Source organism: Panulirus ornatus, chromosome 20, assembly GCF_036320965.1.
Source record: "Panulirus ornatus isolate Po-2019 chromosome 20, ASM3632096v1, whole genome shotgun sequence".
NCBI lineage: Eukaryota > Metazoa > Arthropoda > Malacostraca > Decapoda > Palinuridae > Panulirus > Panulirus ornatus.
In genome coordinates, this window is record NC_092243.1 from 10,764,904 (window position 1) to 10,792,490 (window position 27,587).

At 44.6% G+C, this 27,587-nt stretch overlaps 1 protein-coding gene across 4 annotated transcripts; it reads right to left on the reverse strand.

Annotated features, from left to right (window-relative positions):
- Positions 1-612: 612 nt before the first annotated feature.
- Positions 613-26,957, reverse strand: LOC139755925 (N-acetylated-alpha-linked acidic dipeptidase 2-like). 4 transcript variants are annotated; one of them, XM_071674695.1, is made up of 16 exons: positions 26,748-26,957; positions 24,078-24,248; positions 21,255-21,385; positions 20,595-20,751; positions 16,223-16,357; positions 15,361-15,530; positions 13,636-13,778; positions 12,367-12,547; positions 11,436-11,641; positions 10,362-10,576; positions 6,985-7,161; positions 5,918-6,067; positions 5,152-5,257; positions 4,870-4,951; positions 1,433-1,525; positions 613-972 (listed from the first exon to the last, which is right to left on the reverse strand). In XM_071674695.1, the coding sequence occupies exons 2-16, from the start codon at positions 24,213-24,215 to the stop codon at positions 774-776; spliced, it is 2,283 nt and encodes a 760-aa protein (XP_071530796.1). In that variant the 5' UTR covers positions 24,216-24,248; positions 26,748-26,957; the 3' UTR covers positions 613-773. The 4 variants fall into 4 exon arrangements, with proteins under 4 accessions (XP_071530796.1, XP_071530795.1, XP_071530794.1 ...); XM_071674694.1 differs by having other exon boundaries at positions 24,078-24,347; XM_071674693.1 differs by having other exon boundaries at positions 24,078-24,409.
- Positions 26,958-27,587: the final 630 nt, after the last annotated feature.

Below are 27,587 nucleotides of genomic sequence, written 5' to 3' on the forward strand. Positions count from 1 at the left end.
TCTCCAGATCCATAAATGCTACATACAAATCCATTTGCTTTTCTAAGTATTTCTCACATACATTCTTCAAAGCAAACACCTGATCCACACATCCTCTACCACTTCTGAAACCGCACTGCTCTTCCCCAATCTGATGCTCTGTACATGCCTTCACCCTCTCAATCAATACCCTCCCATATAATTTACCAGGAATACTCAATGGCAAATATATATATATATATATATATATATATATATATATATATATATATATATATATATATATATATATATTGTTGTTTAAAAATACCATGAGACTGTAATGCAACAAAAAGTGGGAAAACTAGCGAACGACTTTACAAGCCTTGCATTCGTACGTGGAGACGTGGTGTATTTTCTTATGGAAAGTTATAGAACCTAGTTCTACTATAATTGAAAGACGGTCTGAAGTGTGTGCTCATCAAACAATGAAGTTCTCAAGTCGGTCACCGAGTTTATGACAAGCCTAGGTTTTGTGAAAACCGTTGAACTGTTGCAAATAATTTTGCTTCTTAGTGTTAAGAGTAGGTGTTACTGCGCTTCCAGTGTATGAAATTTCTTTATAAAGGATTTTAGTCATAAGTTTTTACAAGATAATTTCTGTATATATATTTTTTTCGGCATAACTACGGTATACATTGTGGCTAGCTAATTCATATGGATCCCTAATTTAAAGGTTAATTCGTTTTGGGCGTGATAGATGCATGGATTTGTCCATTTGCCACCCAGTGTTACTGGAAGATACAGTTTTTAGATCAGAGGCGTGTGATGTCCTTCATGGCGAGGAGGGCAGAGTTGATGACATACTGGAGGATGGAGAGCTGTTGGCGGACGACCTGCCATCGCTGGGGGCACGGCTCTTGGCAGTGAGTAGCCTCCCAAAGGGCGTCCCGCACCCCAGGCGCCAACCAGCTATCGTACTGGTTGAAGTTATTCGTCCCGAACATCATGTTCCTGTCACAAGAGACTTGAGAATTATCTTTCTTTCTCATTTGTGGCCAAGACTCTGGTCAAGGCTTTACGTTCTCATAGAGCCTGGGGAGAGAGAGAGAGAGAGAGAGAGAGAGAGAGAGAGAGAGAGAGAGAGAGAGAGAGAGAGAGAGAGAGAGAGAGAGAGAGAGAGCCTTGGATGAAGATAAAAGTATGGCAGAAATAAAGAACATCCTGAAGACATTTTGAAATGTTTTCCAAATGTGTTCTGAACAGCTGAAATACGTACATGGATCAGAAACCCACGAGAAGAATGTTCCTTACATCTGATTAAATCACTCGTTATGAAATGTTTTGACACATGGAGAGAGAGAGAGAGAGAGAGAGAGAGAGAGAGAGAGAGAGAGAGAGAGAGAGAGAGAGAGAGAGCAGTGATAGCAACACTTAATGTAGACAACAGGCCAGGAAGACATTACTGACGTACTTCATGTGGGGCCTGAGCGAGCTGCCCTCCGTGTGAGTGTAGCACTTCTCCAGCAGCAGCAGTTGGTCGTTCAGCTGGCGCGCCAGGAGCGGTCTGCAAAGGCACGGGGCGAGCTGGGTTATTGTCAGTGAGATTTCAATGATCATGATAATTATTGTTACTTCCACTACGGCTACTAGTACTACTATTACTACAACTACCACTGCTACTACTAATAACTTGCAATTATCAGCATTTTTAGATATTATTATTTTATTATTATTATCATTATTATTATTAGTATCATTGTTATTATTGATATTGTTGTTCTTGTTATTATTATCAGTATTATCTTTATTATTATCATTTATGATAATGTCACACTTGATCGCAGTTTCCCCCGTTATCGAGGTAGCGCCAGGGACAAAAGACGGAATGGCCTTATTCGTTCTCTTCCATTCTCTAGCTGTCATGTACAATGCACCGAGACCACAGCTCCCTATTCACAACCAGTCCCCCACAGACCCTCGGCTGCTTTATATACTCTGTCCCAATTCACTCTAGCCTGTGCAAGCCTGACGCTCACTTGCATATACAGACTTTTCACTCCACCTTTTTTATCAAATCACTTCGCATACCTTCACGTCCAAAACATCCCACATCTACTGCTCTTTCATCGAGCACATGCAACAGTCCTTCAAAATACTCGCTCTATCTCCTCTTCACTACATTTCTTACTGTCACCACTTCTCCATTTACCTCCTCCGGCTTCCATTCGTTCTCTTGTTTTTCTCACTCTGTTTACTTTTTCTGCCTGAAGTTTGCTGCTATTTGCTTGCAACAGCTCTCATTTGCCCTCTTTTCAGCCCCTGCACCTTTCTCTTGACTTCTTGAGGAATCTCCCAATCACTTGCATTCCTTCCCTGCTACTAACGCCAGTACACCTCTCTTTTCTCATTCATTGCAACTTTACTTCCTCGTCCCACCTCTCGCTACCCTTTCTCACATGCTTACCTCTCACCTTCTGTTAGTCGCACGCTTCTCTCTGACATGCCAGCACTGCTTCCCTAAATACCTTCCACTCCTCACCCACTCCCCTGGTTTTATTTACTTTCACTTTATGCCATTCTACACTCCGTCTCTCTTGATGGCTATTCACACAAGCCTCTTCCTGTCCAAATCATTTCCGCTTTTCCAAGAGCCTTTACAAACCTTCACCTTCGCCTCTATCAAGTTATGACCAGACATTCCATCAGCTTCCTTACTCAACACGTTTCTATCTAAGAGTCTCTCCTTTGCACTCTTATCAGTCGGATCATAATCCAATAATGCCCGCTTTCCAAGACTCTTGCTCACCCAAGGATACTAGATATCCCAATTCTCAGTCCTTTTTCACCACACAACTCCAAAAGCAGTTCAACATTCTCATCCCCATTACCGGGTATTCAATGCTCCCTTCCCTCCAAATTACATTATCTAATGCCGCATTAACCGCTCTCCCATTCACTAATACTCTATCACTTGCGTCTAAACTGCTGACACTCGTGCACTTATAATGGAGGACTATCATGGGCTAATTCTAGGGACCAATAGCCTCGGAAAAAGGAAGAAATAGACATGAAAAAGGGATATTTTTGCCTCGGAAAAAGGAAGAAATAGACATGAAAAAGGGATATTTTTTCCTTTACCTGTACTTATCTATCTCTGTACATTAGCTTTACTAGGAAAAGTAGAGTAATAAAAAACCTTTAAGGTGTAACAGATTCTAATTACATGTTGCCAAGGCCTCTAGTTCCTCGGTGCGTGAGCGCGAACCAATAATGAAACCTACATTCCTTTGCTGGCTAGCCCCACCAAGGTGTTGAATTAGAGGGCTGGCTTGGTCTTTCATCCTCGGTTAATTAGATCCGCCAGGACCCAAGGTGACTGTGAAGGTGAAAAGCGTTACTCCCTGTAAAGAACCAGCGTATCCGAACCAAACGGAACAAGAGAGATATATTGTGGCTCGTGGTTCTAGAGCCCAATATTTTGCACTCTTTTTGCAATTCTCTTAAGTCTGCGGATCACGGTGATTTTCTGATATAAATGTACTTTCCAAAATAAAGTGTCTGACATGACGGAGGCACACGTGAAGTCCCTCCCTCCCTCACCAGCCTTTTCTCCCAAGCATGTGATATGACGTTGCTAGGACGCTTACCTACACCCATCTGCCCTTGAGGACCTGACACTGTCTTTCCTATGAAACTTAACGTGATGTTATTGACCTCGCTGTGTCTAGCGTAACGTCCAACAGAGCTCTAGCATGTCAGTTATGTTGACCATATACTGGTCATCAGCCACTTCTCTACCGCCGCGGGTATACTGGTAGTAAAGACTGGACAGAGGTGGCATAGAGAATGGCTATACAGCAAGAGGCGGAGCGTGTGTGTTACGACGAATGTCGAGGGAAGAGTGTGGCATCCCTAAGTCCCTTGGCTCGCATTGCCTGTGTGTAGTCCTTCCCTCTGCAAGCATCAGTTGTGTCCAGCGTGTGCTAAGGGTTTGGTCCAGCATGTGCTGAGGGTTTGGCCCAGCATGTGGTTTGGTCCAGCATGTGCTGAGGGTTTGGCCCAGCATGTGGTTTGGTCCAGCATGTGCTGAAGGTTTGGTGCAGCATGTGGTTTGGTCCAGCGTGTACTGAGTGTTCGGTCCAGCATGTGTTGAGTGTTCGGTCCAGCATGTGCTGAGGGTTTGGTCCAGCATGTGCTGAAGGTTTGGTTCAGCGTGTGCTGAGGGTTTGGTCCAGCGTGTACTAAGGGTTTGGTCCAGCGTGTGCTGAGGGTTTGGTCCAGCATGTGCTAAAGGGTTTGGTCCAGCATGTGCTGAGGGTTTGGTCCAGCATGTGCTGAGGGTTTGGTCCAGCGTGTGCTGAGGGTTTGGTCCAGCATGTGCTAAAGGGTTTGGTCCAGCGTGTGCTGAGAGGTTGGTCCAGCATGTGCTGAAGGTTTGGTCCAGCATGTGCTGAGGGTTTGGTCCAGCATGTGGTTTGGTCCAGCACGTGCTGAAGGTTTGGTTTAGCTAGTTTGGGGTCGAATTCTATGAGGAGGATTCATCCTAGCTGAGTAGTCAATCAATTAGCGAGTCCACGGATAAAGTTGATCTGAATTTGATATTCGCCGAGTTATCCCAGATCTTAGCTGCAGTGATAGAGACGAGTTCCTGTCCGCTTATTGACTTTCCACCAGGCCTCCAGCACTAAGTCTGCCATCCCTCACACAGACAGTAAGGCAAACTGCTTTTAAAGAGGAGGAAAACGTTGTGCCAGACCTCGATGGAATCGAATGAGGTGGGGTTTTGTGGAACCTTTTTTTTTTTCACTTTGTTCTTTCAGATCTGTGTGCTTGCGTGTAGCAAGAGGATGGGGTTGGGTGAGGGATGGGTGAAGGTAACCAATGGCGATAATGTCAACGTTAACTTACGAGACGTTGGTGAGGTTATCCACGTGACTTTTGAAGGTCTTGGCCACGAGAGCGAAGCGCTCAATGACGGATTCCAGGGAACCTGATGAGAAATTGAGAAAATGGAGAAAGACACGACAAAACCATTAACAGATGTGCAGACATTAATTATATCAAGTTAAAAAGAAAATCGTATTTGATACCGAGGTTAAAAAGAGAGGGATATTCATATGTTATTTCATCTATCTGATATACTTTCAGATCTTTTGATATCACGTAACAAAAAGTTTAAAATTGATTCACCTAAACTGACGCCGTTTTCTTTGAGATTAGGTCCGTACTCTGTCTTGAGCTCTGCTAACATTCTCCTGAGCATCGCTGTCTCGTCCTCTGGATCCATAGGTAGGATCTGTGGCGAGAGGGACCCTAAGACTTTCGTACGATTAGATTACTTATAGAGAACAACCCCAACACTGAATACAGATTCACGTACCTTCAGGGTTGATTAAATCCTACTAATCATCTTGATCCACCCTTTCAAGTGTCTTCTCGAAGCTTAAAAATATCTACTTTAAGAACCAAGGGAATCGTATGATTCACTACCAGAATCGTGAAGTCTAGATTCCATAGCTGTGGTCGACCAATTCAGAACTGCGTTTACAGAGACCGTAGGAAGCCAAATGGTACTTCCAGAACCACAGGCTCCAGAGCCTGTTTCCAGGACCATCTATTTAAGAGTTTATAATCTGAACCAAATGAAAAAACTTATTTCCAGGGATAACAATATAAGTAATGTAACGTAGTGAACATTTCCATATTTCCTCCTAATAAACTATCAATAAATCGTATACTTTTCGGGTCAACAAGTGAAGAAGCTACGCCAAAGATACTTAAGCCAGACAAAAGTAGCCTTAAAAGTTTAGTATGAAGATTATTCTCAATAAAAATCCCATCTACGTCATTCATTTTAAGGGCAAAGAACTCTAGTATTTACTTCCCGGGGCTTGAAATGCTTCCTCTCCCCCCTCTAAGAATGTTACGTTACGTGGTCTCAAAACTCTGTCCTGACCTTTGCGTCCGCGAGGCCAACGCCCATCAGTGCCCACATTTGGCCGAGGGAGAGATGGTATCGGAACTCTGGATCAAGGATGTTCTTGACGGCATCGAAGTCTTCGTATGTGGTGTGGTAGAGCGGGTAGTCCGACCAGTCATACTCATCCTGTGGGTGTTGATGGAGGACTTACGTTAGTGGGGAAGTAAAAAGGGAAGGGGGTGTGGGGTCGAGGTATCGGATACATTATGAAGAGGGGGAAAGTAGATGGGGAAATAGTGCGGGAATATGTTTATTTATTCATTTATTATTCATTTATTCATTTACCTTTTGATGTTGGAGGTATCAGTCACAAACACGAGGGGTCAAATCAAGGCTGTGTCTTGCTTGTGATAGAAAAAAGACGATGAGATGCAGTAAGAAGAGAAAAGGAGAAAAAACATATTGAAAATTTTGATAGAAGTGAAAAACCTCCATTTTAGAAATAGGTCAGGTCACTGATGCTGGGGAAGACATGGTAGGGTAAAGAGTTCTAAAGATTGGAAGTGTAGGGAAAGAAACAGTTATCAAAACGGCCCACCCTTGTGTTGCCAATGGCCACAAAGCACTTCTGTGACGCAGTAGCTTGTTAAATATCATGTGGACTAGCTCATGGCGAAGGCGTAGAAGCATCCAGCTCTCGTGAACAAAAATAAAAGTAAGAGAACACCTATGGAATGTCTGTATTATTTCTGTCACTATAATATAAGATAGAAATTTATAAAAGCTCCACATTTGTCTTAGTTCTACATCTGTTTTAGCTCTATATCTATGTTATCTCTACATCTGTATTAGCTCTTTATGTATGTTATCTCTACATCTGTATTAGTTCTACATGTTTTATCTCTACATTGATGTTATCTCTACATCTGTATTAGTTCTACATATTTTATCTCTATATCTATGATATCTCTACATCTGTATTTGTTCTACATCTGTTTCCACGCTACATCTCTTTTAGTTTTCCATCACAGTTTGCTTAGCATCTCCGTTACTTCTAGACATTCCGATTCTAAAGCTGACAATATCCTGTCCAGTGTACTCACAAAATTGATCTCCCACAACATATAGGACGCTGGCACCCCAATGCTTTGGTAGAAGGGCGCGTGTTCGCTGGTAGAGGCCAGGTTATAGTCCATGAGGTCTGGTGAGGCGGCCCTTCCTCTCTGGTTCCAGTGGTCCCACAAGGTTTCGTATCCCAGCGACGGATCCGGAGCCGGAGTCTGCAGGGACAGGGGTTATACTCGCTGTAAAGGGCGTTGCTGTGTGTTAGCTGAACTCGCTACATAGGTAGAGGAAGCTGGTTTCCCAGAGGGGGTCGTCTCTGCCATATAGAGATCTTTGTAAATACGAGCGTAAATGGTTTTTTTTCCGCCTTTTCAGCCGTCCAGCAGTCTTGATCCCAACTGTAGTCATCACTGTATTTCCTGTCTGTATAGATATGTCTTAGCGTACTGTACCTCTGGGTGGAACTCTCTGCCTTTTGGATCTGTTATACAGAAATTGGATTCCAGATGTGTATCCTTAAATAGAATTATTATACTGGTGATTGATTATTCTTCTTTAGACTTTTGTGGGAAAAATCAAAGAAGGGAGTGGGTAACATGAAGAATGGGACAATGAATTTATGAAATATTGCTGTAACGTTCGGTAGAATGCTTGACCGACGCTCGAAACAGTACAACTAAATTTTGACTATCTGTATATTGACCGGTAGGACAGGAGCGAACCATGCACCACTCAGGGTTATCTGAAGTGAAAGAAAAAGAATGAACAATCAGTCGAAGCTCCTGTTTTACTAGACGTGACTCTTGTAGATGGAAAGACCATGGGAAGAAGGGAAGGTAATGGGATGAGAAGAGATCCACAGCTTCATTGTTTGAGTGAAGAAGGATGTATCATCATGGTTACTCCTCGTGTGGCTGGTCTCCATACTAAAAACTGTAGGAAGCAGAAGCTAGAGACGAGTCAGTGGTCTAGGCCTTCATGCCAGATGTTCTGGAGATGTAGACGACCATGACGAAAGCTTCAGCAAAATTCCCTGACGAGTTGAGGCGCTTATAAAAGAGCCACCGATAGACCTTGTACCGCGAAAGCCATAATGGTCATCACAAGGAAGGGAATGGGATTCTATGAATCAGAGTTGGTGAGAGTTAAGGAGAGTTTCAAGAGGAATTGGAACAGAAATAAGTGAGAGGGGGCGATGGTTAGAATGGTCTCGTTTATCAGGGTATGGGCTGCACCAAGGCATGCTTCTAAGGGGACGCAAGAGTTTGGGTTTTTAGACTGAGAGACAAAAGGGGCGAGCAAGGATCTTCACACTCTCGTAGGATTCGAGGAGGCATGTCATCTGGACCACACTTCTTATCCGCTCCAAGCTGGAAAGGTACCAGGGGAAGCTATGACAGACAGCGTAGGTCTAGCGGGAGGGAGGCTAGACAAGAAATCATCCAGAGAAGGAGAGAGTAAGGTGCTGAAAAGAGCAGGTTTATCAGCCTAAGAGTTGGCCACAGACTGACTCAAATTGGTAGAGAAAGGGAGAACGGTTGAACTGCAGAACGTATACTGAAGATACTTTGGATTATGGACTGGAAGATGTTTATCCGCTGAAGGTTAAATCGATACAATTTCTTCTTACGAACTTGTGCTTGGCTCTGCGATCTACAAGTTTGCCACGATTTCGAGTAGAAATGAAAGAGAAGTGGGGGTTTCACGGCTCGACACCTTGTGTCACTGATGCGACCAGACATCAGAGCAGAGGTGATCAAACCCTGAGTACGGAGGAGATGGATGGAGAGGACTGAGGACTTCATCCTATATAAGACAACCTCCACTCTACAGTCGGTACAACGGTGGCCAACTCGACCGACCATACAGTACACATCCTACCGAAAGTCAGTATCAGAAAAGAAAGCTGAGCAGGGACAGCGACTGAACTTTCCCAGAGTACCAGGGTAGTCGCTTGTGTGTGTGTGTGTGTGTGTGTGTGTGTGTGAGAGAGAGAGAGAGAGAGAGAGAGAGAGAGAGAGAGAGAGAGAGAGAGAGAGAGAGAGAGAGAGAGAGAGAGTTGTAAGAGAATGGGATATGGGACTCGACTCCAAAGGGATCAACACAGGGGGTGTTAAGCTAAGTCTTCTGGCGTACATTGACAACCTCTACATCTAGGATTCCCGATTGTGGATGTGACGAGAGTGACACATCATGGCAGGAGGTGAGATGCTCAAAGAGGAGTTCATAGCTGGAGGAACCTGGGAGGGGAGTATGCGAAACAGAGAAGCGAAGTCTCAAAATGCAGAGACGTTTTGAACCCGACTCAAAGATCGACGAGGAAAAAGATATGTTCCCTTGTCCTATGGGTAGGCAAAGACACTGGCCATGGAACAGACATTGTGGTAGGTTCTTGAGGGTCTGATATTGTGCAGGGGAAGCAGCCTTGTAGGGTTGGGGGTTTTCAGAGGGAAGCTGAAGATCAGTGGACGAAGAAAAGGGACTTTGTTCTACAGGCGAGAGATTGGGTTTGAGACGTCGCCAATGAGATATTCTTTTTTTTTTTTTAGAAGCAGTGTCAGGAGAGAGATGAAGTGGGTTCCAGTCGCTTGTATACGGTCAAGTCGTTTCTGGAAACCTTTTAACCTTACTTGACTGGTGACGCCGTTCCAATTAGGCAGCTTAGAGATTGGTGCGATTGGAAATACTCGAACAAGAGAGGAAAGAGGAGCGCGAGTTAAGTGTTGTCATAATGGTCTGCAAGAGATGGAGATGTTGTGAGTTTGTGGATTGAACTACCAACAGCCCATGCGTAGGTTAGGCACCGATGGAAAAACTGGGCTAGGCTCACCACAACGCCTTGCCGACACCGAGGTAGGATATCTGCAGTAGATATTAGCCTTAGGGGACACTGAAATTAGCCGCAGCTACTTACTCCCTCCTGGAGATGATGAAGCACCAAGACTCGTATTCCATGCCTTACCTACTGCTAATGTGACGATGATCCAGGATGATAGCCACCTCTGTACATTGCCTGGCAACATTATATAGAAAATAACAATACATTAGAACCTTCTTAATTCAGGCTTGTGGAGCAGAGACTTAGGAATTTTATCCCGGTCTTCTCCCATTCATCAGTATGATAAGAAATGTCTCAAAAGTTGTGTGTTTTTTCATATATATTTCTTCATATGTCGACAGTGATTTGTATCCGCTCCGAATCAGTCAGTCAGTCGCCAATCACTCGACACAGTTCTTAGTATAGCATTAAGTGAAGCTTGTTTTTTTTAAAACGTTTTTAATCCCTTTCCTATTGACCTGTATTGGGAACGATCAAACTTGGAGTCGTTTTCGTCATTTTACTTCCATGGTCTCTTTGTCGGGTTTTGCTAAGTCTGCCGCTGTGAAGTGTTGAGAAATAACCTGTCACACTTACTCTCTTCGAGGCCTCTTTGATGATCTTGTGAAGTAACGGGGAGGCTGATACGAGCATGTTGTAGGTGCCGATGATGGCGAGGTCTACGTTGAGATGGGCCACTGCTCGCATCTTCAGAATCTTGAAGTACTCCTCCACCCACTCCCAGGTCCCGAAGAAGCCATACTCACCCGCTCCCCACGAACAGAAGAGGATAGAGCGACGGGGCTTCCAACCTGACGGGCAAGCGAGGCGGTGTAGCCACGGTTGACAAGAGGCAAGATAGAATATAGGATCATAGAACTGTGTGCAGAAGCATCATAAGTGGCACTGCATTGTAATAGAACCAACTCTGCACCTGTGTCCTTCCTGTAGGTGGTGATATAGGTATTCTCTGTAGAAACCAACACTTATGACCGACTAAAGGTTACTTCTACTTATGAAAAAAGGACAATAAGTACATCGATATAAGTGGAAATTTAGAGTTTCGTTTGTAGTCTGGATCTGGGACATAAAGACTTTTAAAAAGCCAATGACTGAGATGCTACGCAAAACTGGATACCAACTCTTTGACGAAAGTGTTCCTGAAGGCGAACATCGATGTCCAGTTGACCACAGTGTTCTTAAGGCGAACATCGAAGTCCAGTGGACCACAGTGTTCTGAAGGCGAACATCGAAGTCCAGTGGACCACAGTGTTCTGAAGGCGAACATCGAAGTCCAGTGGACCACAGTGTTCTGAAGGCGAACATCGAAGTCCAGTGGACCACAGTGTTCTGAAGGCGAACATCGAAGTCCAGTGAACCACAGTGTTCTGAAGGCGAACATCGAAGTCCAGTGGACCACAATGTTCTGAGGGCGAACATCGAAGTCCAGTGGACCACAGTGTTCAGAAGGCGAACATCGAAGTCCAGTGGACCACAGTGTTCTGAGGGCGAACATCGAAGTCCAGTGGACCACAGTGTTCTGAGGGCGAACATCGAAGTCCAGTGGACCACAGTATTCTGAAGGCGAACATCGAAGTCCAGTGGACCACAGTGTTCTAGAGGCGAACATCGAAGTCCAGAGCCGAACCTTTCAGAGCCTGAGGGTCTTACCTTGAGCCAGGAGGTGACCATAGGCTCTGACGACCTCCATCTGGACGGCCGTCGCTGAGGACGGGTCGCAGGAGCCGAAGGTCCAGGAGTCGCGGTGGTTGCCGTAGATGACGTAGCGGTCTGGCTCCTCAGAGCCGCGGATCATACCGATCACGTTGTAGGTCGGGAGGACGCGCTTCACGTTGTTCACCTCCAGTTTCACCTTCCTGGAGGGAGGCCAGAGCAAGATGTCCAGGGTGAGGGTGTAGGGAGGGAGAGCATGGAATAAGACAGATGTCAAACAAGACATTTGTGGATGGGTCGTAGTGGAGACAGAGGCACACTTAGAGGAGGTGGAACTACAGACGTTTCGTGAATGAGACTCCGTCGCTATGATGGCGCTGACCGATGGCACTATGAGGAAGGACTCTTCATCAAAATGCACAACTATGGGGTTAGGATCAGTGGTCGCTGATATATACTCTGGAAAGGAATTGCTTCGGGAAAGACAATGCATGGAAAAGAACGTGTGTGTGTGTGTGTGTGTGTGTGTGTGTGTGTGTGTGTGTGTGAGTGAAGACAGAATATGAGGAAGCAAGTCTAGGGATGGTAATTCCAAGAGAGGGCGTGACTTTCAATCACGAAAGTCTTTTTCATAACATTATCACAGTTAGTTGTGTGTAGGTCAGTTCTAGCGTCTTACTTTAGGCTTTTTCATGACGGCTGATGTAATATGGACATAATAAAGTGATTATCAAGTGTCTGAAGCATTAATCACACATGAATTTCTGATCATTAATAGAAGAGATTATATCTAACACTAACCAACGTAACAACTCTCATCTTTTAAGTCAATTGATATCCATTAATCAGGATTATAATTATTATCATGACCTCATGATTAATACAACAGAAGTTATGATTAAGTTGGATCAATGTTGGTTGACCCTACCAGGCAGGTGTGTTGAGCTGTGGTCCCATTCTGTAGGTGATGTTCAGTCCACCTCTCCAGGCAGGTGGCACCTCCTGCCCACCCAGGTTCACCAGCAGCTTGCGGGCGTCGTTGTAGCTCAGAGTGTGGGCAGGGATCGTGGGCGTGTCCGTCTGCTCCTCCGGCAGGCGGTACACCCCGTCTGTGGTAGTGAGGTCGGGGTTAGTGTGGTACGAGGTGGAGTTATCATGGTATGGGTCAGGTTGACTGTGGTAGAAGGTGAGGGAGGGACGGTTGCTGTGGTGGGAAGCGAGTGTGATTACTGTGGTAGGGAGGAGGGCTTGGTACGGCAGAAGGTGTGATCGCTGAGGCAGGGAACATTCCTGCTGCTGTGGCAAGGCTTTGAGTGTCTTTGTCATATGGACTGGCTGATAGTGGCAAGGGCTGTGGATACTGTGGCCAGGGAGTAACTAGTGTCTTAGGGGCAAGATGACTTGTGGCAGGGTGGGGTGTGTGAGTCTGCAGCAAGAGGCGAGGAGTATACAGCAGGGGATGTAGTGGTCACGGGAGTCGAAGGGCTGGTGGCTACAGGGAGTAAGAGGCAGGGCTTCTGCAGGAGTGGCGGTGTTTACCAGCGTGTAAATGGCTGACGATGGCAACTTGTGGTAAAGACAAGGAAATATTATCATAATATCTCTAGTTTGCTACGTATCTAAGCCTCTGGACCGTAGAATATTGAAAGTTTCATGTGATAAATCAGAAATGCCAATGAAAGATTCGTTTTCTAAGTGTCAACAAGATTCTTGGGCCGGGTAAACAGGTTCTAGCTGTTGGCAAAGCTACATAGAACGAGCCATGTGAGGCTTCTGAAGAGGAATTAGTTCATGTTAGCGGACACAACTGAGCAAGGAAGGTGTATAGTCACCGATGGAGACATACAGAGACGTGTCACGTCCTGGGAGATACAGGAGACCGAGATACAGTTACCGAAGATCGGATACAGGTACAGGTACTGAGATGGGGATTACCTGATTAATTGATGTAGTTGTTAAAGTCGGGGTACACATGGATGACAAATGCCGAGGGCAGGGTACAGTAGAGTAAGGTACAGTTATCCAGGGCAGGGTACAGTAGAGTAAGGTACAGTTACCCAGGGCAGGGTACAGTAGAGTAAGGTACAGTTACCCAGGGCAGGGTACAGTAGAGTAAGGTACAGTTACCCAGGGCAGGGTACAGTAGAGTAAGGTACAGTTACCCAGGGCAGGGTACAGTAGAGTAAGGTACAGTTACCCAGGGCAGGGTAGTAAGGTGTGGTGGGGTCGCCATCACGCCACAAGATGGAGCCTCGCTGGATGCCGGAACCTGGTAGCCATAAGGTGTGTGGGTAGCCTGGCTCTCCACTCTGCCAATCTGGGTGGTAGTCCCTCGGGTCCCTGCCAACAGTGGAGGAAGACACGTTGTACCTCACCGACAACAGTGGTGGAAGACATGTTGTGCCTCACCGACAACAGTGGTGGAAGACACGTTGTATCTCACTGACAACAGTGGTGGAAGACATGTTGTACCTCACTGACAACAGTACTGGAGGTATGGGTTGTGCCTTAATGACAATTGCATTAGAGGGGATGTATATCGCCACCAATAATCGTGCCAGGGTTGATATAACTCACTACCATCAATGGTGTCATATACATATATATATATATATATATATATATATATATATATATATATATATATATATATATATATATATATATATATATATATATATATATATATATATATATATATATATATATATATATATATATATATATATATATATATATATATATACATATATATATATATATATATATATATATATATATATATATATATATATATATATATATATATATATATATATATATATATATATATGTGTGTGTGTGTGTGTTGACAACAATAACTCAGTAGACTGATCGTGTCTCCCGTTGGTAAACAGCAGCCCTCTAGGGGCGCCACCGACATGTGGGGCACTGGGTGGGAGATAACGCTTATCTCCGATGAATTCAATGGTTGAAAATGATTAGACGGTGAGAGAAGTGTGGCAAGAGCCCTGCGCGACGACAGGTCTGCACTGGGAGAGGAGGGAGGACGAGTCCCCCTCACGTTCATGACGAAAAGGCGAGGTTCATTCGACATGTCGAGTCATTTAGAATGGGACGGGGGAGTGGATGTCTACCGCTGGCATTAGTGGTCGATTCGCTGACATCAGTCGTACACATCACGGGGCATACATGGTGTGTGTCAGGAGGTGATGGTCTGTCCAACCATCGCAATTGCGAAATGAAGGGAGGGCTTCGCATCTCTCTCTCTCTCTCTCTCTCTCTCTCTCTCTCTCTCTCTCTCTCTCTCTCTCTCTCTCTCTCTCTCTTTGGGGATCCGCATACCTCAGGCGTCGTCTGTCAGTGGCACACGTCACACCCCCTGGCAAACTTTGTACGAACAGACATACGAAGACAAACACGCCTCTCATATCATGACCCCCCCCTTTCCAAGTATACCTAAAGACACTCCAAATATTCTTTATAATCCCAGTCAAGTATAGATGAAGATGCTCCAGTTACATTATCATGCCTCTCAAGAATACTTTTGTAATCCCTAACAAATATACGTAAAGATATAATACCAGATTCTTTATAATCCCTTACAAGTATACCTAAAGACACTCCAAATACTTTATAAACCCTAACAAGTAAACATAAACAACACCTGGATATATATTCAGTAAAAGTAATGGACAAGTGGGGATGTCTACATGACTCCAAACACCTCTCTTTTATAGAGACCTGCTATGAGACTAAGTATATAAGGACCTGCTATGAGACTAAGTATATAAGGACCTGCTATGAGACTAAGTATTATCTTTCTAACCAATAAATCAGCAATGTTTCTGACCTCCCCAAAAAATAAATACCACACCAGTGAGGTGAATCACACGAGCCAAATGGATCTAGAACATCTCACGTGTAGAGGATGATGCCGGAGGCGTTGAACCTCTGGGCGTTCTGGATTTTGTCTCCCCTGAAGATGCGGCCGAACTTGGCGATGACCAGCCTGCCTCCCACCCTCACCCCAGCCGCCTCCACCGCCAGGAAGTCCTCGTACATCCCGTAGTTGACGTACACTAGCTCCTCCTGCCGGGTCATGGACAGTCTCAATTGGGTCTAACGGCCTCGTTAGAGGGATAGTAGGATTGTTAGAAAGGTTAGACAGTCAGTAGCTGATGTACTACAATAACTCGTCCTTCTGTGTCAAGGGTCGTTTGTGGGTCCTGATATGGTTGTTTGAGAGGTAGCAGGAGTGTGTTAGAGGGCTTGAGGCGTCTGGTAGTTTAGACCGGACCTAGCGTCATGAACTGATCATGCCACATTCTGACGTTAAGTAATCAGAAAGGTCGTAACCACATGACTAACCATGCCGCTGGCCACCCTTACAGACCATCAGCTCATATCGTCGGTAAGAAGTCGTTTGCGAGTCGAGTTAGGCTGTCGGAATATCAACAAGAATGGTCAAGTGTGATAAACACAGAGATGTGTTGTAAACACATCACCTGATCATACTCTGACATATAGTGGGTTTAGAACGATCGTTGAATGATTAACAAGGTTGTTAGTACCTTATACAACACTCCTGGATCCTCATGCAACTCTCTTTATGATAGAATTTTTATTTCTTTTTTTTCTGATGAATTTCGAAAAAAAACTACTTTGGAAAAAACATATGTGTTAGGAAATGTTTTTGATGCATGAGTACGAGGGAGATAGTTTGTCATGGCGTGAGAGAGAGAGAGAGAGAGAGAGAGAGAGAGACAGAGAGAGAGACTCACCGTGACGACGGTCCCTGCTGGGGAGAAAGCCAGGAAGGCAGGCGGGATGGAGTCATCGTACTGAACACCGTCCAGAGGTTCCTCCATCACACTGGACGTAAACTTGACCTCCCCAGCCTCGTCCAACAGGTACACCTGCGAAAACACACACACGGAAGAGTATCTTAAACAGACAGACAGACGCAGAGCCACAGAAGCCTAGTCCACAAAACTTAATCTCAAAGACGTTCTTTTGCGAAACATCAGACACCATAGATGCTAATACGAGCAAATCTATGCCACAAATCTAGATTTTTTTAATGGCTGCTGGAGATATGCAGTTTGTGGCTTTTCGCTCCACCGGATACACACTTTACAATGTATTCTCTATATATATCTGTGTGTGTCGTAGAACGCGAATAACCGGATACACAATTTGTATTCTCTATATATTTGTGCGTGTTGTAGAAGGCGACTAAATGGGGAGAGAGCAGGGGTGGCTGGAAATCCTCTCCTCCCGTTTTTACTTTTCCAAAAGATGCAACAGAGAAGGATGCCAAGTGAGGATATTCCCTCTAAGGCTCCGTCTTCTGTTCTTAACGCTACCTCGCTAACACGAGAAATGACGCATATGTATCAAAAATATATATATACATACATATTGTTTATAAGATGGCCTTGTTTAGGGTCTTAGTTGCTTGTACCGTCTCGACTAACATAAAAGAAAATGATGCGTATACAAAGAAAATGATGCGTATACAAAATGATGCGTATACAAAGAAAACGATGCGTATACAAAGAAAATAATGCGTATACAAAGAAAATGATGCGTATACAAAGAAAATGATGCGTACACAAAGAAAATGATGCGTATACAAAGAAAATGATGCGTGTACAAAGAAAACGATGCGTATACAAAGAAAACGATGCGTATACAAAGAAAACGATGCGTATACAAAGAAAACGATGCGTACACAAAGAAAATGATGCGTATACAAAGAAAACGATGCGTATAAAAAGAAAACGATGCGTATACAAAGAAAACGATGCGTATACAAAGAAAACGATGCGTATACAAAGAAAACGATGCGTATACAAAGAAAACGATGCGTATACAAAGAATATATAACCTTAAAGTAGAAGTTTACGTGAACTACGAAGTGATATGTACAAAATCTTCATAAGTCCCTCATGGATGTGACTATCGAGTGATCTTTCTTCGGTAAGGTGTCTCGACTGAGTTGGGTCTCCGTCTCAGAATTCTTACTACCTCAATCACCTATTACCTCGTGAGTTCGAAGCTTCAGGATGTGAGTTCGAAGCTATAGGATGTTCTCTTATACACAGTTCAGGTGCACTGTCTCGTAGGGTTACTGTAGTCAGACATGAGAGAGTGTAAGTCAGGCGGGGGGGTCATTCATGGCTCTTAGTCGATCCAAAACCTTATAGATTCTTTCACGAAGTCGACCTTCATATACGGTATGATGCTGCTCACGAAGTGTGGTGGATCTGTAGGGAAAGGTGAGGCAGACTCTACCAAGTATTGGTGACTCACTTGGTCATATCTATATGAGGAGAATCGAGTGGTTCTTGGAGGTGAGGAGAATCGAGTGGTGACACAAGAGGCATTTCAGATTTTCAGAGGTGGTGTTTGTCCTTGGTGTTGTGGTGTGTTGATACCTTCCTGCTTTACGGAGGCTGACTACTTGAAGAGGGAGGCTCGGAGGCGGAGGAACAGACCAGTGGGTTCGTCGCAGACCAGTGGGTTCGTCCCGAAGATTTTTTCTTTGGTGACGGTGGAAGTCATCAGAGACGGAGAGATGAGTGGAGTGAAGAAAAAAACAAATATGATCTACATGTCATGCGTGTTCTTGATAAACGTATCTTAAGAGCCTTTTTTTTTCATATTCTTAGGCAACTGAGGAGTAAATCATTCTATTTGTTGCCAGTGCTATTCAAGTAAAAGCACTTTGGCTCGTTTCGAGTTTGTCCACGAGTTTGTATCTATAATGACAAGTGAAATCAGACAGATCTGACTTTAAGTAAATTCTAAGATCGGAAATGACAAATTCACCTGTATCGGATCACCTTCCAAAACTTCTCGATTCTCCGCATGAAAAGTTTAAATGGTTTTCTTGTCCATCATAAGATGTTGTTTCGTCTTGGTAGCTGACACACCGCTGTGCTCTGTGCTCTCTCATCTATTTGCAAGTAGGTTGACTTAAATGTCACGCATCAATCAGGCTTTGACTGCATGCTATGAAATACCTGCCGACATGCTGAAAATAACAAGTAACTCATGATTAATAAAAGTAAGATAGACTAAAACAACTGCTGATGTCACCGTATGATTATAAAAGCACTTCACGTAATCACTTTAAATTCTAAGGGTTTTGGACCCTCGTCAAAATGACCGCTAACAGTTTTCATCGCTAGAGGTGGCACTTGTTGTGTTCACTCGCCAAAAGTGACCTGATGGGTGTATATATCTACGCATCACCTATTAGCAACCTGGAGCTCTATGTGTATAAAACCTAATCAACAAATACTGTATGTACAGCCACAAAAATTTTCTTAGTTTGTCAAGTCGTGGGGAGGGCAACACAGATTGGCAAGTCAAGTCCATTAGCATGGCTGGCACGCAACGTGTAGGGAGAGGGGGATCATGTATAATTATGAGCTCGTTCTTGAATCGGACGTGCGCTGGCTGCGTGTGGAATACATTCGAACCATCACACACGGCTATTGACTTGTCGGGAAACACATGTGGGGACTTTAGGGGAAGAGCTTTGCCCTACACGACAGGGGAACATAATTCTAACACAAGCAGGGGTTGTAACACTAAAGTAGATCTTAAGCTAAACGTATTATTACCATAAAACAGCATACTGGAGTGCTTTGCTCTGTAGGCAGAACAGGCGCTAAGACAGGTCACCATTATTAAATGGTCTATGTGGTTCACGCGAGAGCAGGGTGCCATACGTGTTTGATTTGATTCAGTGTTTGTGTTTGTTCATATTCATGTATGCAGCAAGTTTTGACAATGTATTGCATATAGACGGGTTTCGAAATATTGATATCTATCAATCTATTGTATATATATATATATATATATATATATATATATATATATATATATATATATATATATATATATAATGATACCTGATCGCCCTTTCCCGTGTAAGCGAGGTAGCACCAGGAACAGACGAAGAAAGGGCACGTCCGCTCACATCCATTCACACATCATGTGCAATGCACCGAAACCGCAGTTTCCTATCTATATCCAGGCCCCACAGACCTTTTCATGGTTTACCCCGGACGTCTCACATGCCCTGGCTCAGTTCACTGACAGCATTTGACCCCAGAGGATGTTAAGTAGCTCTCTGATAGAACACGAGAGTGTGAGATGAATGGGGTAGAATAACTGAGGACACAGTTCACGCAGATAGCAAACATGAATTCAAAAAGTTGTGTGAGAGTTGAGAAGGTTCAAGAGATGGAGGCCCCTCCTCGAGTGTATAACTCCCGTCTCCCGTACTGCACAGAGAGGTAATCACACACACACACACACACACACACACACACACACAACACACACACAACACACACACACACACAACACACACACAACACACACACACACACACACAACACACACACACACACACTTATTCTTAAGTAGCTCATCGTCATGCTAAGGTCCTCAGACTTCTCCTCACGTCCAGCGCGAGCGGTGGCTGTCTACATTGAGGACTCTTAACGCGCGGGACATGCTGCAGAGCTGAGGCCCTCCGAAAGAATTACAGTTTCGAATGATATTGCGACACTAACGAAGAAATAGCGATCACCAGAAAGGCACCAGGATGAAGCAGTGGTTAGTCTACGAGCCAAAAACTTTTGCATAACTCTGTGATCAACGACAAAAAAAAAAAGGATAAAAATATTGGTAGATATTGAAGTGAAGCCATATTGGAAGGAGCTAAAATAAAAGAGAAGTGATTATAGAATGATAGAGCAATGATCGTCCCTAACGATCGATAACGGTGGTTCATATTCCCAAAGGACACCGTAATGACCACCTCTGGCTCCGTGACGGCACAGGGAGGTGGGAGTTCCCATCAGACACTGTGGCTATCATCTGTGCCAGGCTAAGTGGCGGGAGGTGGACGACAGAGAGAAATGCAAGACTGATGAAATGTTTCCAAAACCCTATACAGCTTTTACCACGGTCTGTTCGGTCATTTTACGACATTAGAACTGGTATATAATATTTTTTTTTTGTTTTTTTTTGGCTAGTATCGACGAATATTTTTACTGGATAATGTGGAAATTTGTTCTCTGTCGAATATATATCCCTTATTTCCCCGTGGCTTGAAGTACGTTGCGTTACCTTGTTGGGTTTGGCTAGGTCTGGGTGCGAGAGTTGGACATTGTAAGGTTGGAGCAAGACCTGGTCCAGCCCTTGGTCCAGCCACACCTTCTTCAGGTACTCTGCCTGCTCCAGGTCCTGCCGGGTCCCAGCCATATGGCCCTTGCTCGTCAGGTACCTGAAGGAGAAGTGAATCTTTAGACAAGATTTCTGAAAAATGACGAAGTTGGTTTCTTAGGAGAGATGAGCAGACTTAGCTTCCTCAGCTGATCCCACCTCATCATCGCTGACGTCCTCAGTTCACCTAGCATCACTCACGTCCTCAGCTAACCTCCTTCATCCCCAATGAGGTCTTCAGGTCACCTAGCATCACTCACGTCCTCAGTTCATTCCCTCCTCCCCACTGACGTCCTCAGGTCACCTAGCATCACTCACGTCCTCAGCTAACCACCCTCCTCCCCAATGACGTCCTCAGGTCACCTAGCATCACTCACGTCCTCAGTTCACCTCCCTCCTCCCCACTGACGTCCTCAGGTCACCTAGCATCACTCACGTCCTCAGCTAACCACCCTCCTCCCCAATGACGTCTTCAATTCACCTAGCATCACTCACGTCCTCAGTTCACCTAGCATCACTCACGTCCTCAGTTCACCTCCCTCCTCCTCTTCCTCCTCTGCTCACCTGAGGTTCCTCTCGATGTTCTCAGCCTTCATCTCGTCCAGCAGCTGCTCCCCAGCAGTGCCGAAGTAGTCCTCCCCAGACGGCTTGAGACCTCCGTACGCGTCTGGTGCTTCATACGTCATGTGTGCGTCCTGCGTGGCGAATGGAAGGTAGATAAAAAAAAAAAAAAGAAACTGAAAATTTTCTTTCATTTCTTTTTCATTCGTCTATTTTGGCTGACCTCAGGTAGATCGCTAGGGTAGACGTGACACTGAGCATTTCTCAAGTGTACAGTAGATGCAATAGACGCTGATTCCTGCGCGTCACAAAACATTGTTGAAAGTTTAAGAAAGAACAGAATTCGGCCTTTAAGAAAGTCTTGCGTCTCCTTCAGAAATACAAAGGATATTGGGAGGTGAGTTTGAATGGAGAAAAACTGGAGGAAGTGAAGTGTTTTAGATATCTGGGAGTGGATCTGTCAGCGGATGGAACCATGGAAGCGGAAGTGGATCATAGGGTGGGGGAGGGGGCGAAAATTTTGGGAGCCTTGAAAAATGTGTGGAAGTCGAGAACATTATCTCGGAAAGCAAAAATGGGTATGTTTGAGGGAATAGTGGTTCCAACAATGTTGTATGGTTGCGAGGCGTGGGCTATGGATAGAGATGTGCGCAGGAGGATGGATGTGCTGGAAATGAGATGTTTGAGGACAATGTGTGGTGTGAGGTGGTTTGATCGAGTAAGTAACGTAAGGGTAAGAGAGATGTGTGGAAATAAAAAGAGCGTGGTTGAAAGAGCAGAAGAGGGTGTTTTGAAATGGTTTGGGCACATGGAGAGAATGAGTGAGGAGAGATTGACCAAGAGGATATATGTGTCGGAGGTGGAGGGAACGAGGAGAAGAGGGAGACCAAATTGGAGGTGGAAAGATGGAGTGAAAAAGATTTTGTGTGATCGGGGCCTGAACATGCAGGAGGGTGAAAGGAGGGCAAGGAATAGAGTGAATTGGAGTCATGTGGTATACAGGGGTTGACGTGCTGTCAGTGGATTGAATCAGGGCATGTGAGGCGTCTGGGGTGAACCATGGAGAGCTGTGTGGGTATGTATATTTGCGTGTGTGGACGTGTGTATGTACATGTGTATGGGGGGGGGGGGGGGGGGTGGGGCCATTTCTTTCGTCTGTTTCCTTGCGCTACCTCGCAAACGCGGGAGACAGCGACAAAGTATAAAAAAAAAAAAAAAAAAAAAAAAAAAATATATATATATATATATATATATATATATATATATATATATATATATATATATATATATATATATCATAAGCTTAATGTTAACGCGAAAAATTGCGATCAATCATATGAGAAAAAACTACGACTCGTTTTTGCTGATGACTATATTTCCCAAATTCTAGTTTTCTATGAAACAGTCCTGGTGTAAACCTAAGATCTCCCCAAGCCCAAGGCTGCGCTACTTCCTGCAGCAGGGAAATGTTAACACCTTTGGAGTGAGAACTTTGACGACCCTGTACTCCCAGTGATATGGCACCCTAGATATGTGAGGAGTAGGTATGTGGTTGTGTAGTAGTGGCTCACGCGAATGATAAGCATATCAGCTCTACATCAGCCAGAGCATTTGAGAGTTTGTAAGTGTGATCATGTGTGGTTTTGCAGATGGAGTGGGAGGGAGGCTATGGTCGTGGCCAAGCTATCCATGGTATGACAGGGTTGAGTTATGCGTTTGGAAAACGGAACGGTGACGAAACGAGTGATACTCAATGGGAAGATATTGAGCAGAATGTCTTTAAGTACTATCTCATTTCTCCAGATTACTGCTTCCTCGTTGTCAGAGATGTTGCGCAACACAGGTTCGAAATGAGAGAGAGAGAGAGAGAGAGAGAGAGAGAGAGAGAGAGAGAGAGAGAGAGAGAGGGAAGATGTGTTCACTACAGAAAAGAGAACGAGTATTGGAAGGAGAGTGACGTGTAACGTGTGAGGTGGAATCGTCAGCATGAGAATGGTTAAGTGATGAGAGAGATCACTGAGTAGAGAGAAGAAGAGAGAGTAGGCGAAAGGTCAGAACCCCTCAGGGACGCCACAGTCGATAAGATAGGAGGAGGAACAAGCCGCTTCATAAAAGAGTATTGCAATAGATCCTCCACTGAGGAAAATAGACTGGGGGAACAAAGAGAAGCAGGAAGACCAGGGAAAGTAAAGATTTAACAGAGCAGAGGTTTGCGCTACCATCCTGTCAAGGGCAACGACCAAAAAGCTTCACCGAAATCCCTGAGAGAGGAGAACCAGAGGTGAGTCACACAGGAGAGATCGCCTGTGGAATTCGCGCAGCGAAACCTGTGTCGGTGATCAGACAGGAAGAAAAAGGCCATAAGTGTTTGGTAGAATACGACTGTCAAGGCAGGTTTCAAAGACTATGAAGCTAAGCAGAAGTGAGAGCAATGAGGCCTTGGAGGGGGCTAAGATGGTCTCTTCCCTCAGGGATGGGCTGCACCAAGCGTGCATCGAAAAGGAAAAAAAGAAATAGAACGAGTCTCGGTCTTGAGACATGAGGGGAGGAATAGGTAAGCAAGGCTCGGTGTTTAGCTCAGAGGCACACTTCGAGTACGTATGTCAACTGGGTATGACGTGCTGATCTATTATGATCAGTAAAGCCAACCACAGTGACACCACTATGGCTCCTCTGTGTGGGTGTGCGCGTTTGTGTGTGGGTGTGTGTGTGGGTGTGTGTGTGTGTGTGTGGGTGGGTGTGGGTGGGTGGGTGGGTATGACACCACTATAGCCCTTCTGTGGGTGTGTTTGTGGGTGTGTGGGTGTGTTTGACGTATCCTCTTACCGGGTTCGCAGGGCAGTTCTGGGACGCGACGTCAGAGAGTGTGATGGCATCAAGGCTGACGGTGACACCGGCCAACAGGAGGGCGACCGTCGGTACCAATACTGCTAGACCCATCGTCGTAGCCACCCAGTCTTTCATGGTCGCCTGCCTCCCTCGGTCGCTTGCTTCTCTCTGTGGAAACAGAAGGTCCTCTCTTGCCTCTCTCTGTGGAGACAGAAGGCCCTCTCTTGCCTCTTCCTGTGGAAACAGAAGGCCCTCTCTTGCCTCTCTCTGTGGAGACAGAAGGCCCTCTCTTGCCTCTGTGGAGACAGAAGGCCCTCTCTTGCCTCTCTCTGTGGAGACAGAAGGCCCTCTCTTGCCTCTCTCTGTGGAAACAGAAGGCCCTCTCTTACCTTTGAACTCGATAGAAAGGGCAAAGCCTTACCGGTGACATTCCCTTACAAGGCCTTTCTCAGAGAAAGGATTTACGTCACTCAAAATGGTACATATCTTAGGATTCATAACACGCATTCATTCTCTGTTCAGTCGACCACAACGTATTATAAAAGATTTAACATCATGTTGCAGTTGATGAACAGCCCATCACAAAGAGATCAACTGCCAATCAAATTACGAATCTCTGATGGCCAATTAGATCACTCGTTGATAGTGAACAACTACGATTAGTGTTACTAGGGAATTACCAAGATTGGGAGCCAATCACAACGTGATGTGTGGGGAAGTGGAAGGTATGGGGGTCTGTGATGCATGGGGAACTGTGAAATGCGGAGAGCTAGGATGCTTCGAGTGCTGTAATGGGTGGAGAACTGGGATGTTAGGGGAACGGGGATGCATGGAGAACTGATGAACGAAGACATATCCCTTATGAATTTAACAATTTAATATCTATAATCAACCTACAGCTATAGTCATGATACATGCCATGGATTATCTTACGCACTCATTCCTTAAATCATTCTTACAGTATGATCATTTGCTCTTACAAGCTTTTCAATCTTGCATGAGTACCCATGACTGGTATCTTTCCACCTTCGCGGGAGGGATGCGACAGCGGGGTTGAAGTGGGGAAGGGGGTGTCAGTCTCCCGTATGACCTACATCCTCTATCACCCGTGGTACAGCAAGGCTGCCACAATCAAGGAGCCTTCCCTCATAGATTAGCTCTAGTGATAACCTATACTTTCACTTGCAAGTCACAACATTCCTAACATATCAAATCACAACGATACATACAGGTTAGACAAATATGACAACACAGGCTGGTTCCTTGTTGACTCCCCGTCTATGTGTTTGTCCTGCTAATTCAACAGCTTATCATCAGGTATCAAAATATATATATACATATATAACCTACTTTTATTTTTTCAAGTTCATCAGTCTAACCTTGTCCACACGGCGCGTCTGGACCGAGAGTAGGATCTTTTCTTCTCAGGCAGATAACTGAGCCAAGGGGGTTCAATTCGACACTAAGCAAGATGGGCATACAATGATCAGCTGTATAAGGCAGAGATGTCGAATCGCATCTTCTTCATACCGTAGGGGTGAACGTTTATGACTTTTGAGTAAAGTGCTGAGATCCTATTACCTTCGCGTAAAGCATTTACGTCGTATTCATCGCCAAAGTATCTGATCTCTTATTACGCATTCTTTTGCAATAGCACACACGGGCCTACAGTACGTGAGCAGTAATGGCATGACACACACTTGGCACTCGAGGTCAAGTCGATTTTTCAAAGAAGACTCGTACAAAATTAATGGCCTTTGCTTGTTATCTGTCCTTATCTTCGCTACTAATATTTAGATACTTATCCAAGTCACTTGATAAGAAAAATGAATAAAAGGACCGAGTGACCAAGTGGCTTAGGCACATCTCCTTTTCGCTTGACCTTGCGACACCAATGGCATTCTTTTGCCTCAGCCACCCGCCTGTCCACTGAGTCATTTATAATGGTCTCCTCTAGAGTTGTAGTCCAATGTAAGCTAAAAACATCTGCTATGAATCGTCATACTTTGCTCGTACCTTATACTATGGTGGTTCCACAAACCGCTTACAAACAATAGACTCGCGAGAGACAAGCAGAATATAAGTACGTGGTGTTGATTGTAGAAGATCCAGTCGTATGCAAAGAGGATTATATGTATATATAAAAAAAAGAAAATTTGTATCTATAGGAAAAAGAATTTGATTCTAAGTGAAATTTCTTGCACAGTAATTCTAACGTATGTATCTTTACATTAAGTTATATAAACACAGGACTTATTCACGTTTTAAGACATCTTTGCTAAGATGAACTTTTAAGTACCTTAACGATCCACAAAAGATATCCGAGTAAATCAATTGACCACCGCACCAAATTGTACAAGATAATGTACTTGTGGATGATGTTAGACGTGTGGTAGCGCTGACACCTTTACATAGACATACACCCTAATTAATGCCTCGCTTCCATGTGCACTCCTCCACACCCACAGAGTAGACACCTAAATGGTTCATGTCCCTCTAACACACACACACACACACACACACACACACACACAAGTAAAAATGCATATATACATACATCTTTCGGATTCATACAAATAATATAACGTAACTTTCACGTCAAAACATGAATATGAGCACTTCCAACCGACCGCCTCAAACGGAATGATAACTCAAAGCGAAGCTTACAGAACCGTTTGCCAGACGAAGAGCAGCTCAGGTAGGGGTAGGGAGACACGTCTGTGTTGCAAGATCAGCTCAGGTAGGGGTAGGGAGACACGTCTGTGTTGCAAGAGCAGCTCAGGTATGGGTAGGGAGACACGTCTGTGTTGCAAGAGCAGCTCAGGTAGGGGCAGGGAGACACGTCTGTGTTGCAAGAGCAGCTGCCACATTACTGACCGCCGCAAACCTGACGAGGCCCTAAATATCAGCCTCGAAGCTAGATGGAGACTGCTGGCCACGCCCTCCTCCTTGTGCGAGGGTGAGAGATGCCTATTTGCCTCCACGCTGAAGGACTGGGATGGTATTCCACTTCGGGTGAATGCTTTTCACGAAAGAGTGACCTAGGCGAGTGCTAATCAGATCAACAGCTTTGGAGTTTAGATCCAGTTTCTCCAGAAGAAACTCACCATCGCAGTGTCAATATTGCATCGGAGAAAAATATAACAATGTGGGAACTCGGTCTGGATAAAAGACAGCGATAATGATGTTTTTCTCAACTTTTATAAATATATATGTAAACATTTATGACCTTTCCCTCTTCCATGACAGGATTTAGTTAATTTTAGGTCTGATTCTTGCTGCCGGGGACGCAAAAGGGAATCTCCAAGCTGCTATCTTGGGGGAAAGGGCAATAATAAACTCAGAGAAGAAGAAAAGAAATTACTGCTTCTAAAAACCTTTTTTTTTTTTTTCTTCTAACTGGGGAAAGTTTACGAGATGAATATTGTCTTAACAGGCATTCACCTCGAATGATATAAAGAAATAACATAAATTCTGAAACCAGAGAGTTGGGTAAAATCAACACGT

What these genes read in the sequence shown, in the direction of transcription:
- LOC139755925 (XM_071674695.1), bottom strand. Translation starts at nt 24,215, where the DNA reads ATGAAAGACTGGGTGGCTACGACGATGGGTCTAGCAGTATTGGTACCG. An exon ending in AGAACTGCCCTGCGAACCCG is followed by an intron (nt 21,386 to 24,077) that starts GTAAGAGGATAC and finishes TTCGCCACGCAG; the next exon opens with GACGCACACATGACGTATGA. An exon ending in CAGCTCAACACACCTGCCTG is followed by an intron (nt 11,642 to 12,366) that starts GTAGGGTCAACC and finishes GCCTCCCTCCAG; the next exon opens with GAAGGTGAAACTGGAGGTGA.